General features: G+C 44.9%; 1 protein-coding gene across 7 annotated transcripts in view; it reads left to right on the plus strand.

Moving 5' to 3' along the window:
* Positions 1-16109, plus strand: part of HNRNPM (heterogeneous nuclear ribonucleoprotein M) — a 42103-nt gene extending 25994 nt beyond the window's left edge. For 2 of the 7 annotated variants that reach the window (XM_008583924.1, XM_008583930.1), the window contains 7 exons: positions 678-722; positions 1369-1446; positions 5861-5959; positions 10131-10184; positions 12408-13210; positions 13846-13897; positions 15687-16109. In XM_008583924.1, coding sequence (XP_008582146.1) covers positions 678-722; positions 1369-1446; positions 5861-5959; positions 10131-10184; positions 12408-13210; positions 13846-13897; positions 15687-15850 — 1295 coding nt within the window. In that variant the 3' untranslated portion in view covers positions 15851-16109. The remainder of the gene's footprint in view (positions 1-677; positions 723-1368; positions 1447-5860; positions 5960-10130; positions 10185-12407; positions 13211-13845; positions 13898-15686) is intronic. The other 5 variants (XM_008583931.1, XM_008583928.1, XM_008583925.1 and 2 more) reach the window with 4 other exon arrangements.
* Positions 16110-16538: the final 429 nt, after the last annotated feature.

Genomic DNA, 16538 nt, shown 5'->3' on the forward strand with positions numbered 1-16538 from the left:
CCTCAACCCCACCTGTGTCTGACACCTAAAAGGAAAGGCAGGGTTAGGAGAGGAAGCTTCAGTGTTTTTATTATATTTTATTTTTTTGGCGCTGGCTGCTATAGGGAACCGAACCCTTGACCTTCGTGTTACAAGGCTGCACTCTAACCGAACCTCAGCATTTTTAGGAACAGCTTTTTGTTTTGAAACTTTTTCCTTTAACAGGGATTTTTTAAAAACCTACTTTGTTCCCTAAAATAATAATCTAAAAAGTGGATGTTCAGTAGTCTGATAATTATATTTCATGTTTAATGTTGTCTGACTTAATCATTTAATAAACTATGTAGGGGGCTGGTTGATTAGCTCAGTTGGTTAGAGTCAGTCTTATAACACCAGGGTCATGGGTTCAGATCCCCATACTGGACAACCACCAAAAAAAAAAATAATAATAGTTAAGCTATGTATACCGTACAGAATTTTAAGCCACATGATTGTTTTGTTAAAGGCTTGAATAATTTTCTTGGAATGTGTTCTTTTGACAGTAGAAATGGTAGGGCCTTTTTTTTTTTTCCTTGGCAAATAAACTGTATTTGTCATCAGGGATATTTTTATTTATTTGCTCTCTTGGTATTGCTTTTTAAGTTCAAACGTTATTGCTTTGACATAATTTTAGTTTGCATTGACTTTTTCTTTTTAAGGAATGGGAATGGAAGGCATAGGATTTGGAATAAATAAAATGGGAGGTAAGAAATTTAAAATGAAGTACATATGTAGTCACTATTAGGTATGGTTTTCTCTCTTTTTCCTCTTTTCTTTCTTGTCGATTAAGCCCTGCATGAAATTCTCACTTTGCTATCCAGAAAATTTGAGTTTAGAAATTACTTTTCTTGCCTATCTGTCCTTCTAGTGGGTGTCTTGGCTTTCAGTTCTAGCTTTTTCACTAACTAGCTCTGTGACCTTGGGCAAATCACTCCTTCTCTCTGGACCTCTTTCTTTGTCTATTCATTGAGGGGGTTGGACCAGATAAGCTTTTTGAAAATGGTTATTTTTATCTTTTTTTTTTTTTTAAGATGACCGGTAAGGGGATCTTAACCCTTGACTTGGTGGTGTCAGCACCAAGCTCACCCAGTGAGCCAACCGGCCATCCCTATATGGGATCCGAACCCGTGGCCTTGGTGTTATTAGCACCGCACTCTCCCGAGTGAGCCACGGGCCGGCCCCGAAAATGGTGATTTTTAAATGAGGGCACCAACATTTTTTGTTTTTCAAAAGCCCTTAAAGTTCTTGGCATAAAATGCCCAAGGTAAAACATGAGCAAACCTTTTTCTTTCCCTGATCAGTCTAAGCAGTCTTGTTGGGATGGTGCTAAAATGCAGACCTCTTTTGCAGGCATGGAGGGACCTTTTGGTGGTGGTATGGAAAACATGGGTCGATTTGGATCTGGGATGAACATGGGCAGAATAAACGGTAAGAATTGAGTTTTCCTCCTGCTTCTGCCTTCCCTTTGCAGGCTGTTGGCTGTCAGGTGAGCTTTAGGCTGCAGACCCACTTTTAATAAATAATTTTCCCACTTCTGTTTTTCTACTGAATCAGATGTCTTTGAATTGCCTTCACTATTTCAAAAGCTAGATTTAACTGGACTTATTAGTAGACTTAATTCACTTAGTCACTAAACTCTTGAGATGTCCTGTGTTTTGAATCTCCTCAATAATTGTCCAATACAGTTTTAAAGTTTTCTTATTGCCTCCAGCACTAAAAAGCATGTAGACATCTCTGGTTATATTTTGCACACTTAAAATTGGTTTCCAAGTATAAGGGATTTTTTTGGAGTTTTTGATCAAGTTCATGTCTCCCTAGGAGTGCCGCAATGGGTAGTTCTTGATTATCTGTCCCAATGACTGCAAGTGTGGGCTGAAGCATTAGTAAAAATCATAGATTCCTTTAACTTAGCATTTACATAATGCAGATTCTGGTGTACTGTTATTCAAATCTTGCAGCCCCCTCCCAAACATTATAGCAAAAATTATTGTAACAACGTGTCATTTTATTTAGTCCTTGCAAGAATCACATGACGTGTAGGTACTGTTATCCCCATTTCACTGGAAACTGAGGCATAGAGAGTGACTTGCCTAAGGTCGTGTGGCTAGTAAATGGTGGTGCTGGGATGTGAACCCAGGCTATCTAACTCCAGAACCTGGCTGATCATGCCACCATCCTGCCTTTTAGGAACTGCCTCCAGCAGACCGTTAGTCCTGATGCACCAGCAGGGCTACAGAGTGTGCATGAGAAATCAGAAGTCTTGCATTTTGAAATCCTCTGTATGTTGGTTGACTCTTTGACCCCCACCTATGGGAAAACTGCTGCTTTTATACATATAAACTTTCCTGGAATGGGAAGTCATTAAGGATTTGGGTGTAAATATTTCTTTGCCGGTCTGTAGTAACATATACAGAAATCCCCCCTTATCAGTGGTTTCCTGGTTTCAACTGGGTCTGAAAATAATAAATGGAAATTTCCAGTTGAGAGAGATCACATTCGTATAATGTTTATTACAGTGTTGTTTTAATTGTTCTATTTTATTATTGGTTATTGTTGTTAATTTCTTACTGTGCCTAATTTATAAATTTATCATAGTTATATATGTTAAGGAGAAAGCATGGTGTGTATATATATATATATAGGGTTCTAGGGTGCAGTAATATCCACAATTTCAGGCATACATTGAGGTCTTGGATAGTTCTCCCACAGTTGAAGGGGGACAACTGTAAGCTGAAACAGTGTAGAGCAAGGAAGAACCTTACTAGGTAGATATTAACTGTCAGACTTGAAAGGAAGATATTCCTGATGACCAGACAGCCCATCTTTGAGAGCAGAGCTTAGGGAGTAGGGGGCAGGTATTTGTTGTCTTCTTCATGGGTGTCTTGTTCTAGAAGAAGGTAAAAAGATGTAGGGAGGTTATCACCATTAGTTAGTAATGAAGGGACAAAGGTCTGTGTTTCCAGTGTGCTTTCAGGCTTGCCAGCAGCACATGTGTGTATGATATTTTAATAAAGTGAAAGTGTGAGAAATCTGGCTTGCTGAAATTTGTACTCCAAACAGTTAAGTCATTAGAAATGAATTTTGGGTGGTTGCTTGAGGGGTGGAGTGGTGTTAAGCCATGTAATAAAGTCCTTGGTGAACTGACAGGTGTAATCCAGCAGTGAAGATTCTGAGCCTGGTGATAAAAGGTTCAAAGTGCTTATCCTCTGTGGGGAACCACAAAGTCTGTGTTCTTATGCTATGTTTTAGATGTTCTTAGATAAAGATATTCTAGGTCCTCCCGCTCCATCCTCTACAGTAGAGAACAGGAACTTCCTCACTCTTGATCTGTGTTCTGAGATTTGGATGAAATAAGCTCTCTAGAGTCCTTGGGTGCTGGGTCCAAGGAAAGTTTAAATCACACTTGGAAAAAGAATTGATAAGGACATTTTGGATTTAATTTAATGTTTAGTTGATGGATTAGTCTGTTTTTGTATGGCTATAATACCCAAGACTGGGTAATTTATATAGAAAAGAGGTTTATTTGGCTCATGATTCTGGGACAGCTGCATCTGGTGTGGGCCTCAGGCTGCTGCTACTCATGACAGGAAGTGGCAGGTAGCCGAGGGGTACAAGCAGATCACATTGTGAGAAGGGAGGGGGAGAGAGAGAGAGAGAGAGAGAGAGAAAGTGTTGGTGCCAGGGTCTTTTAAACAACCAGCTCTTGTGGGAACTAGTAGAGCAAGAACAGAGAGAGAGAGAGAGAGAGAGAGAGAGAAAAAGTGTTGGTGCCAGGGTCTTTTAAACAACCAGCTCTTGTGGGAACTAGTAGAGCAAGAACTTACTTGCTACCTCCACCCTCCAGGGAGAGCATTAATCCATTCATGAGGGATCCGTCCCCATGACTCAAACAGCTCCCAACACTGCCACATTGGGGATGAGATTTCCACATGAGTTTTGCGGGGACAATAACATCCAAACTCTTTCAGTTGATGACCATAATAAATCCATTATGGTCTCAGGTGCTGACATTAGATTGATTATAGATCAGATTCGCAGGGCCAACCAATCAGTATAGGTCTAATCTTGATAGAATGGCTATAAAAATTTTTAAAAATCAAACGATTTTCAAATATCAAAAACTGCTGGGCTGGCCCGGTGGTGCACTGCTACAGTGCGCCGCTTGGGAGCGTGGTGGCGCTCGCCGAGGGTTCGGATCCCACATACAGACCAGTTCCCGCTCACTGGCTGAGCGAGGTGTGGGAGCAACACCGAGGGTTGCGATCCTGTTGCCGGTCCCGGTCCGGTACGGGTGCAACACTGAGGGTTGCGATCCGTTGCCGGACACGAAAAAAGACAAAAAGGAAAAAAAAAGAAAAAACTGCTTTGACAGTGAAGTATCGTGAAAATGAAAATTTTCTTTTTTAAGTAAATTGAATTTCGTAAGGGTTCCCTGAACTCTTAGGGCCCTGTTGATAGTTAGGAAGATGAGTTCTGAGGGTTTTGCCAACATATTAATGTCTGCGTATGACTTCCTTATCTGAAAATTGGAAATGCTACTTCCTTTTCAGGCTCACTATGAGGTAAAGTAGAGCTGCAAAGCTCCATTATGATGCTGCTCTGGAGTTTGTTTTGCCTACTCTGTTGAGCTGACTGGCCCCTGCCCACCACCTTCAGGCTCACAGGAGTCTAGCAGATATCTTCTAGCAGATAGCACACCACTTACCTATAGGGTTTACTTGTGTTGATCCAGACCATGGCTATTAAGTCCACCATTGCCAGAGTCCTTGTTAATTCCTAATGCTAGCCTGCTTCCTAGTGGAAGCATCTTCCTAGCCTGCATCTCTAGTGGACTTGTTTACTTCATTGAAAGGGTGGGGACTCAGGCTACATATACACATTTTTTGTAGTTGTATAATAAAAGGTGTCCACTATAAAAAGCACCTGTTTACCTGATATTTCTAAGGGGTGAGGTTAATAAAACTAGATTCTTCAAAGTCCTCAGTGTGGAGGCAGACATTGTGATACGTATTTAAATCTTGCGTGACATGGACGTACGAGGAAAGAAGCAGCCAGACTTTTAGGAGTCGTGAAAGGCTTTCTCAAGTGGGTGACAGCAGTGCTGGGCCTCCTTACCACAGAAGCTAAGAGCTTTGTTTTAAAAAGACATTGTAAAAAATGACATAGTTACCCAGACCCCATCATGCAGATGAAACCACTCCAGTTGTCAGTAATAGAGAAGTCTTATACTCGGGCATATTTCTCTGTTTGATTTGGTTGTGCTTCTGTATTATAGTGTGGGCTTTTGCATTAGATTTAGGTCCCAGCCTTTGCCTCACCCCTTTCCAGGAATGTGACCTTAGTCAAGTTATTGAATCATTTGAGCCTCAGTGTGTAGGGGGCAGTGATGGTGGAGGGTAGTAGAGGTGTCTGGGGTGGTTGTAAGGAGTAAATGAAATAGCAACATATATAAGCCCTTGGCAGGGCCCATGTTAAGAGCCTGATAGAGGTAGCTGCTGCAGCTACGGGAGCAGGTGTTTCTGCAGCCTCACTTTGACTCAACACGCACTGCGGGTGATCCAGCGGTGACTGTAGTGGTGAATGCTAGGTGTGCCCTCTGTGTGGCTGTAGTAGACGTTGTAAATTAGTCCTTTTTAATGGACTAAAAGGTAGGTTATTTTCAGAGATTCATTTGTGGTGACTTTCTTTTTTAAAGAATAAGGATGAATAATGGTTTCCTTAGAAGAATTAAAAATGCTGACTTGGTGGTGGCTGTTGCGTGTCTGTAGTTTTTGTTTTGTTTTTAATGTCTGAAACATAATAATATTCCTGGAAAGGCCTAGGGTAATATTTTTTTCCACAGAGATGGAGCGTGGCATGGGTGGAGGATTTAAGAGAGAATTTGCCAGAAATGAGATGGGAATGTCTCGAAGCTTTGGAGAGCCCCTTGGCAGAGGAATGGGTAAGAAGGCCCCATGGGCCCCACGTGGGCAGGGTCCGACCCCTGGGGGCACAGGCTGCCGAGGCCCACTTTGGTCTCACCCTGATGTTGGGGTTCTTTCTTTAGGCAGGCTGCTGTTTTTCCTTAGGCTTTAAAAAAATTGTATGTTTTTTACATTTAGATAAAAATTTTTGGTCCTTTAATTTTTTAGTTGGTATCAGTAGCACCATTTTTCTTTTAGTCTTTTCAAAGGCTTCTTTTCAGAAATCAGCCCTAGGTTTTTGCATGTTGTAAGAATTAAAACTTGCATTTACCTAACACTATGGGCTCTCTAGCCCTGGTAGAGTTTTTCCAGGCTCTGCTCAGTGGGGGCAGGAGTCAGTCAGCTGGATAGAGTCTTGTGCTTGCTGATGACCTTGAAAGAGTTCTAGGTTGATTAGGGAAGTTTTTTGACACTGGAAAGCCTTGAGTATTTGGGCCTTTCTAAATGCAGAGAAATTGTTTTTTCAGTTTTGGTTAGAGGACAGAGCAACTTTTTCTTTCCCATAGATGTTTTTTTATTTTTTTTTTTGGTGCCTGACCAGTATGGGGATCTGAACCCACGACCTCGGTGTTATCAGGCTGCGCTCTAACCAACTGAGCTAACGAGCCAGCCCATTTCCCATGGATGTTGTCTTTTCCTTTTTAGAGTTTAGATCTTTCAGAGAACCTGTCAGCTTAATTCTGTTATATTAGTGTGCAGCAGGGAGATTGGCCATTCTTGGGCTCTGAAGTTGTTTCTCTCAAAGGCTTTTTTTAATTTTTAATTTTTTTGGTGGCTGGCTGGTACGGGGAATCCTAACCCTTGACCTTGATGTTATCAACACCTTGCTCTAACCAACTGAGCTAACTGGCCAACCCTTCTCAAAGGCTATTCAGAGCCTGGATCCCTCCCCACTCCCTCTGCCTTCAGCCACTTCTCAACCTGTGCAGATATGAGGCTACTAGGTGGCCCCCTCAAAAAGTGCTCAGCCTCTTTTCTTCATAGGACACTTGTGGGCGGGGTGTGAGGATTTTAAGCTTTTTATGTCTAGTTTACATTAGCTGTATTCTTAGAATTTATGAAGGTCCTACAAAGATTGTCTTCAGATTTGTCCTTCAGCTCATCAGTGGGGCAGGATTCTTAATTCTTCAGGTTATCTTTAGGCCTTTTTTGTGCTCTTTCTGAAGATCAGGAACTACTGGAAACTCTTTCTCCTAGAGTAGACTGTTAATTGGTAGAGAGTTCTGTTTCTCTTTTCTCCTGAACGTGGTTAGATAACTTAAATGGTTTTCTTGCATCTCACTAGGCTGCCAGTGAAGATTTACTTTCTTTTGGACTTGCCTGCTTGCTGTGATGGCCTATGGATTTATTCCAACAAGCTTTAGAATTTGGGGAGTGAGTTTATATCTATATATGACTAGATGGGTTAAAAGTTTCCTATTGCCATGACTGACTTCATTTTTGTGTCTTGGAATGGTAGGGTATTAAAAAAATATTTTAAAACTTTCAAAAAACAGAAACAAAAACACTTAATTGTCATTTGGCTGCAGATAGCAATTTGTAGATGTCTTTGATGAGAACAATATGACATATGACTTTACTCCCATGGGAACTTTTTCTTCCTCTGGGCCTTTAGTCTGATGCCACTCTGTGGCACCTCTCAGATGAGGCTGTTGACCTTGTCCTGGTTCCTGCAGTAGTGCATAAGAGGTGGATGTAGGCTTCTTTCTTGCCTGCGAAGTTGTTTCATGTGACAACAGGAAAGTATTTCTGTCCTGACCTGAATAGAAACATCATCTGCAGGGCTCAATATCTGTGTCATCTCTTTGTTCTGGAATTCCTTGCTGCTACTTGTGATCAGCCCCAAGTTAATAAAATGGTCATTTTACCAAATAAAATATTTAACTAGGGTTTTCAGAGTAGTTGCCTGGATTAGTTTTTCAGATTCAGTTCTTTTTTGTTGTTGTTGTTGAAGTAAGAGTTGAATCATTGTGCTACTTTTTTTTAAAAAAGATGACCGGTAAGGGGATCTCAACCCTTGGCTTGGTGTTGTCAGCACCACGCTCAGCCAGTGAGCAAACCGGCCATCCCTACATAGGATCCGAACCTGCGGCCTTGGTGTTATCAGCACCGCACTCTACCGAGTGAGCCACGGGCCGGCCCTCATTGTGCTACTTTTTGTAGCACTTCCCTATTCAGTGTCCCTTCTCTCATATCAAGGCAGTAAATCTTTGCACCTTTTTGTGCAAATAACTGTACTTGGTGCATCTGTGGTCCTTGACTTTGAAGGACGTAGTACAACTGGGGAAATAATTCTAAGACTGGTTCAGGACCGCACCAGAGGTCAGCACATCAAAGTGGCCTAATGAAGTATATGGTGACATTGGTTCCAGCCCCTCAGCGTGGCCATGTGATCACCACATAAAGGTGACCATTTTCTCCATGTGTTAAGACTTTGAAAGGCACTGCTCAAGACAACTGATTGACATGCTCCGCTCAGAGCACAGGAAAACCATGCAGCAGATGCACTTGAAGTTGGAGGGGCTGGGGGTCCGAGCGGGTTTGGCACAGGCAGCAGGTGTGCAGCAGATAGAGCAGGCCCACGGTGTTGGGTGCAGAGAGGCTTGGAGGTGATGAGGGTCTACCTGGTGTGGGGGAAGAGTAGGGGAAGAACAGGCTCAAGCTGGAAGTCAGCCTAGGGAGGCTGTGAATGCTCAAGGAAAGAATTTGGCCTTTCTCTTCAAATCCATAGTATACCAATTGAAAGCTTTTCGCAGTCTGATCTAAGTGCTGTCTAAGGAAAGCCCGCCTAGGCCTGGGCATGCCAAGCAGGATCATAAGCGTCAGGAAAGAATAAACTCTGTACTTGCTTGTAGGCTGGAAGTCTATCGTTGGTGTACTTTGCCACCTCCTTTTAGCAGTTAGTTGGAGTACAAGAAACAGTGTGGGATGGGTTTTATTTGCCTTGTGTTTATGGTCATAATATGAGATGTACTTTGTGGCGGTTGTCCAAGTTGCTGAGCATCCTTTAGGACCAGAGAAAGTGGGTTCAGGTTTCTTCTAGGTAACAAAGGACTGATGAGAAACTCTAAAATGTAACACTAAACACTACTGATAGCATTAAACTTTATCAAGAGCTTTTGATGAGCCGATGGCAAGCAAGCAGCAGTGTTTTCTGTTTGGGACAGGGTGTGTGTGTGTGTGTGTGTGTGTGTGTGTGTGTGTGTGTGTGTGTGTGTGTGTGTGTGTGTGTGTGTGTGTCTGGCTTTTTCTGTCACTTAGTCACCATCACACCCACCCAACTGGCGTGCTACAGGGTACTGTCTGTGTGTCTGTCTGTCTGTCTGTCTGGCTTTTTCTGTCACTTAGTCACCATCACACCCACCCAACTGGCATGCTACAGGGTACTCTGTGTGTGTGTGTGTCTGTGTGTGTGTCTGGCTTTTTCTGTCACTTAGTCACCATCACACCCACCCAACTGGCATGCTACAGGGTACTCTGTGTGTGTGTGTGTCTGTGTGTGTGTCTGGCTTTTTCTGTCACTTAGTCACCATCACACCCACCCAACTGGCATGCTAAGGTTGGTGGAGTATTTCCATGCACAGCTCATTAATTAGGTAAAATTCCCAGCCCTGCGTGTAGGTGCTGCTGGTTTTCATTGCTGTAATTTACTGTATGCTAATGAGAGATGATGGTTGGCTCTGGGTGTGGGTGGGTGAACGCAGGCTTCAGTCTTCTGAGCAGGAAGTCCCAGAGAGAGGCTTTACTTTCCTGCTCAGGTGGGACGGGGAAACTTCAGTACTGAGGGTCTGGACCAGCTTTAGAAAACTGCACTACCGAGCAAGGGCTAGTGACCCCGTTCTTGCTCTTTTGGTGCCCAGTTCATGGATGCAGTGGGCTCTTAGCTTTGACATTTGCAGGTGACCCCACAAACTGGGCCTCAGACTCTGGAGCTACATGGGATCCTAGCATCGTGACCCACCATCGAGAACTCTTCTAGTTTTCTGTAAAATGGTCTTGTCTGTGTGTATATTCTCAACCCCCTTCCCCTTTCCCTTTTTTCTAAAAATTTTACTTTTATTAGTATTTCTATTCTGGAATCTGTAATGAGCAAATTTCTGTTACTGTAGAGAAATTTGGCTAATTTTTTTTTCTTCCTGATTTCCTTAGAAATCCTAAGTAATGCACTGAAGAGAGGAGAGATCATTGCAAAGCAGGGAGGAGGTAGGAAACGCTTAGTTTGATGTTTTGATTTTTAGAACAGGCTGTTGTTACTGGGGATAGTAGAGTGTAGTGGTGAAAGCACGGGCTGTGACATAGACTGTCCAGGGTGGGAACCCAGCTCTTTCTCTTCCTCGCTGTGTGACATTTGGCAAGTTACTGAACCTCTCTGTTTCTCATACTACTTACTCATCTCTAAAATGGGGATGTACCTTACAGGGTTGTGAAGAGTAAATGAGCTAATGCATATAAAAGAGTGCTTATGTAAGTGCTGGGGGTTTTCAGAAAGTTCATGGAAAGATTCATTTTTTTTTTTTTAAAGATGACCGGTAAGGGGATCTTAACCCTTGACTTGGTGTTGTCAGCACCACGCTCTCCCAAGTGAGCTAACTGGCCATCCCTATATAGGGATCCAAACCCATGGCCTTGGTGTTATCAGCACCACACTCTCCCAAGTGAGCCACGGGCCGGCCCTAAGATTCATATTTTTTAGTTCCATTTTTCCTGGAACTTTTTGAAGTACCCTTGTAATAAGTGTTAGCCATTGTCATTATTATAATGCCTATGTAATTTGGGGACTTTTCTTGTTTTTCATACTCTAAAATTGTAAATTCCTAAAAGTAAATATTCATTTACCTGATTGTAAAACTGAAAGTACACCATCTAATATATAACAAATGCTTTCTAAAATATACACATGTACTCATTATAAAAATGCAGAAAATTATGAAGAAAGTAAATATTATCGGAAGCTCCACTGCCCAGTGATGAATGCTGTAAACGTTTTGGTCTATATAGTTCCGTTAATACAAAATTTTTAAAAGAGTACTTAGAGCTAAATGTACTTTTTCAAACCAGGTTTTCCTCCAGGCTCTGAGTGTCCAGGCATTTCCTTGGCATCTCCATTTGCTGGTATCTCTGTGGCTGGCTGGGCCTAGAGCTCCATGTGGGCACTGGTTCTTCCTGGTTGCTTGCTGCTGTTGGCATTGGGAGTCAGCCTCATTGCTGGGCTGTTAGGCAAGCCATGTACCCCTGCTAGCTAGGCCTCTGGCCTTTTTCTTTTAAAATCTGAGGAAGTTAGTTTCTGAGACATTTCTTCTCTGAAAGTAAGTTGTGCTTGCTTTTTGCCACTTGGTGTGCTGCTGATCAGCTAAGGAAACAACACAGAGAAGTAGAGTGACTTGTGTGAGGTCACAGCCATGGTCAGTCATAGAACCAGTTATAGAAACTGCTATTTCCTTTTCCTCAGTTTGCATTTTGGACTGGGTTCCTTGGGTTAGTAATCGGCTGGCTGTGGGCTGGACTGCCCATATTCAGAGGCAGGCAGTAGTCGTGGTAGAACTTGACAAAAGCCTCCAGCTCAGCATGTGGAAAGTGGTGGGCGGTGGCCTTGGTGGGGGGACCAGATTTTCCTTGTTCACAGCTGCAAGCACCATGGACAAGGGTCATTGCGTCCTGCTTACTGACCCCAGGCCCCTTCCAGAGTCTGCTCTCCAGTGCCATCAACATCTTCCTCCCAAAGCCAACAAAATTATACACAAGTCTGTTGACGGTTTCCCTGACAGAGTATAAGTCCATGGAAGTGGCCAGTAGTGTACATCTGTATGCAGAGAATTGATATTGGTGTTTGTTTTCTTTATCTCTGCTTAATTATGTGGCTGTAAAGTCGCTTTTCTGTGCCCTGGAAGTGCTAAGGAAATGCAACCAGACTGGCCACCAGGAGGGCAACTAAAAGGGACAGGTTGGGAGAGGGTAAAGGTTGTGAGTGACCTTGAATTGTCTCCACATAAGTCCTATCCATTACACTGAGTGTTCCCCTGAGTGTGGGGTTTCTGTGCCTGCCCCCCTGAGGGCATTTCTTGAAGTTTGGTGGTAGAGAAACTGCAGAGGTTTCAGGAATTGAAGTCTGTGGCTCAGAAAGCTTGTCACAGATACTAGCACCTCCAAAGTAATGTGGAGGTGAGATTTTTTTCTTTTAATATTTTATTGTGGAAATTTCAACTGTGTCACAGAGTAGGAAGAATAATGTAAGGTCCCCATGTACTCACTAACTAGTTTTAACAGTTGTCCATTCTGAGGGGTGTCTTATAATGGCAAATTATTGTGGGGCTTACTTAATTACCAATCTGGGGTTGAGTTTGTGAACTGAAGTGCCCTGGTTGGACATGGCGTGCGTGCACATGCACAAGGCCCTGACATTGCCTGTGTTTTATGTCCCTGTTGCAGGTGGAGGCGGAGGCAGTGTCCCTGGGATTGAGAGGATGGGCCCCGGCATTGACCGCATTGGGGGTGCCGGCATGGAGCGCATGGGTGCAGGCCTGGGCCACGGCATGGATCGTGTGGGCTCCGAGATAGAGCGCATGGGCCTAGTCATGGACCGCATGGGCTCCGTTGAGCGCATGGGCTCTGGCATTGAGCGCATGGGCCCGCTGGGCCTCGACCACATGGCCTCCAGCATCGAGCGCATGGGCCAAACCATGGAGCGCATTGGCTCTGGCGTGGAGCGCATGGGTGCCGGCATGGGCTTCGGCCTTGAGCGCATGGCCGCGCCCATCGACCGTGTGGGCCAGACCATTGAGCGCATGGGCTCTGGTGTCGAGCGCATGGGCCCTGCCATCGAGCGCATGGGCCTGAGCATGGAGCGCATGGTGCCCGCAGGCATGGGGGCTGGCCTGGAGCGCATGGGCCCTGTGATGGATCGCATGGCCACCGGCCTGGAGCGCATGGGCGCCAACAACCTGGAGCGCATGGGCCTGGAGCGCATGGGTGCCAACAGTCTCGAGCGCATGGGCCTGGAGCGAATGGGCGCCAACAGCCTGGAGCGCATGGGCCCTGCCATGGGTCCGGCCTTGGGCGCCGGCATTGAGCGCATGGGCCTGGCCATGGGTGGCGGTGGTGGTGCCAGCTTTGACCGCGCCATCGAGATGGAGCGTGGCAACTTTGGAGGAAGCTTCGCAGGTTCCTTTGGTGGAGCTGGAGGCCATGCTCCTGGGGTTGCCAGGAAGGCCTGCCAGATATTTGTGAGAAATGTAAGTGGCACTTCAGGAACTTCTCAGTGTTACGCATGAGGGGAGTAGGGAGGCGGAGATCAGTGGTGCATGGTGGCAGGTCAGAGTCAAAGGTGATGCCCTCCAAAGGGTAGCCAAGTAGCCTGGAGAGCACACCTTGTTCCTGTCCCCAAAGTTTGGTGCTGGTGGGGTGACAATGGAATGTGAGGACATATAGCATTTATACAGCAGGAACAGTGGGTTCTGAGAGCACCTGGGTTTCTCTGGTGTGCTAGATGATAGAGCATACTGTGAGAACTGGAGAGTTCTAGTTTCTGATCCATTGGCTTGAAGAGCCCACAGATTGTAACTGAATGATCTTTACTAGTCTGGTCATATTCAGCCACTATTTGCATAGATCTGTGGGCCGCCCACCACGGGCCCACATGTTCAATTCTCTGCATGGTTCTGCACAGATAGAACCACAGGCAGTGAACTGGCTGTGCCATGTTAGAACCTCATTCCAGATAGACTTGTTTGTTCTCTGCTGATGGTGTCAGTTTGAAGGTCAGCCAGCTTCTCTGTATAATAAGAAATCCTTAAAGTCACTTTCAGAGACAAATGTTTGCATTAGGATTTGGTTGAATAACACATCAGTTTTCCTTTCACCCCCCCAGCTCCCATTTGATTTTACATGGAAGATGCTAAAGGACAAATTCAACGAATGTGGTAAGTGTCTGTGAAAGGCTGTCTAGGTGCTTTCATGTGTTGTGGCTTGTTGGTGTTACAGTTAAGTTGAGCAGCGAAGCTTCCTTCCTAGTCTTCACAGCCACTTTCCATCAACTGCAGAGGACTATGGGCCTTGCCATATTTCTGCCTATGTAGGTGTTCAAGCTGGTTGTTGAGTATCCTGTTATGTGTCAGACAATTTGCACCTTTGTCCTCATTTCATCCTTAGCTTTTTTTCTTCCTTTTAGAGTTTTTTTTTTTTTTTTTCCCAAGATGGCTGGTAAGGGGATCTTAACACTTGGCCTGGTGGTGTCAGCACCATGCTCAGCAAGTGAGCTAACTGGCCATCCCTATATAGGATCTGAACCCGTGGTCTTGGTGTTATCAGCACCACACTCTCCCGAGTGAGCCATGGGCCGGCCCTCCTTTTAGAGTTTTTTAAAGGAGTTAGTGTTGTCCCTGTTTTACAGATGAGTCAGGCACAGTCACCTTCCTAAGGTTATGTGGCTTCTAAATGGCAAAGTTAAGTAAATACATCCAAGACGAGGTCCCTGTCCCCCATGGTATGGCCAGTGCAAGGTCTCTGATGGCAGTTTTTCTGGCACACTGGGCAGCCCGTTTGGAAGGAGCTTAAGTTGTCTTCTTTCCCCGCCCTCCGGGTGAGCCCCAGCCCTCTTCCCACAACTTCTGTTCTATTCAGCCATATGGGCCCTAAGCCAGAGGTCCGGGTGGCTGCCGGATCAGGGTTGCCTCATTTCTCATTTCCTGTTTTAGCAGTGGCTCCGATTTCACCACTGTTGCTGCTGCTCCTTGGTTCTTCTCTTGGTGTAAGCTGTTGAGTCATAGCCTACCTTCTTACCCTGTCCTGTCTCTCCTTCCCCACTCCTCGGTTCCCACATTGTAGCTAGATATTCCAAAAAGTCAAATTGGATCACACCACTCCTCTGCCTCTGAAGTGCCTGGAGGGGCCTTTCTACCTACAAGAGAAAAGTCCAAACTCACAGCCCTTGAAGACTTGGTCCCATCATCCTCCTTTATTTCCGTCATGTCTTTTGAACTTGAGCTACAGGTGCTACAAATCACCAAAATGCTTTGGTTTAACCTCTTAGCAGCAAGTCTTTTTTCTGGTGAAATTCTACTTACGTAAGTTTTTCTAGAACTTTCCCATGAGGATGTCAACCCCCTCCCAGGCAGTTAGTGACTCCAGGATTGTAGGCCCCTGGCACCGACTGCACTGTAATGTCTTGGCACTCATGGAAGTAGAACCCTTGGCTTCTAGGGCTTAGACCTGTTTCCACAATGCTTGACACATACCTGGATGCTTAGCAGGTGCTTGAATGAATAAGTGTAACCTGCCTGTTACATCGTTTCCTTTTGGACAGTACAGAAGTGTCACTTGGATTGGCGATGGCTTTGTAACTGGGTGGGGTGATGTATCAGAAAGGAAGCCTCTGCAAAATTTGCCTATAAAATTGGCTCTGCGTGGCCCCTTCTTTCTTGAACTTTCTGGAGTGTAAAAGCATGCATTTGAAACTGCCAAGAAGGCTTCTTCTGGGGCATGGTCAGACTGTTGTACTGTTAGCAGAAGAATGGCAAGGTGGCCCTGGGGCTGTAGTCCCTGGTTCTGGCCGTTATGTTCTGAGCACTCATGCTCCAGGCACGAGGGCCTCTCTCCTTTTTGATTCTGTCAACCGAAAACCAACAGGTGATCTGGACTGAGTGGAGGCCAGACAGGCTGAGCTCTGGGTTTGCCTGATGAGTGTGGTCTCTTCTTCCCTCCCTGTGCCAGGCCACGTGCTGTACGCCGACATCAAGATGGAGAACGGGAAGTCCAAGGGGTGCGGTGTGGTTAAGTTTGAGTCGCCAGAGGTGGCTGAGCGAGCCTGCCGGATGATGAATGGCATGAAGCTGAGTGGCCGAGAGATTGATGTTCGAATTGATAGAAATGCTTAAGCAGTTGCCTTTTTTAAACATCGATACCAGACTTCTGAATTTGTATTTTTTCTTGTTAACCATTTTAATTTGTTGGCTGGATGTATAAAGATGTTTAAAAAATTCAGTTGCTTTTTGGGGTAATTTGAATTACTTTTTTAATGACTGGGGTTCCATTTGACTGTTTGCATTGAGATTGCAATGTGCGCAATTTTTTTTGTAGTTGTGGCATCTTGTTGACATCAAATATGACTTTGATAATAAATATCAGTTCCTGAAAGCGGCTCGCTTTTGCGTGTGTGTTGTGGGGGCAACCGTCCGAGGCTTGGGAGCTGGAGCCATTTAGGCTTCCTTCTTCCCTGGGGGCCATGGCCACAAGGGACGTTGGGGAATCATCACTGTTGGTGGTTGTCTGTGGGCCCTGGGTGTGGGAGGAAATGGCAGGAAAACCCTTCTTTAGGCACTGCATTCAGAGTGGTCTTTCATTCTCAGTGCTGATGATGGAGTAGCTGTTTCGAGCTGTCCTGAAAGCTGCCCCATCTCCCTCTTGTGACATTATTCTGTGGGCCATAGGCACTGTGTCAGGCTCACTTCAGTTCGGCTTTTCTCTGCTAAAACAGACTGAGCAGTGTGACCGTTTCTGAGCATATTTGGTACTGTCAGAGGTTTAGGATGAACTTGATACCCAGGCTCTGTCAGAATTGGGTGC

The sequence above is a fragment of the Galeopterus variegatus genome, unplaced genomic scaffold, assembly GCF_000696425.1.
Source record: "Galeopterus variegatus unplaced genomic scaffold, G_variegatus-3.0.2 Scaffold3085, whole genome shotgun sequence".
In the NCBI taxonomy this organism is placed as follows: domain Eukaryota; kingdom Metazoa; phylum Chordata; class Mammalia; order Dermoptera; family Cynocephalidae; genus Galeopterus; species Galeopterus variegatus.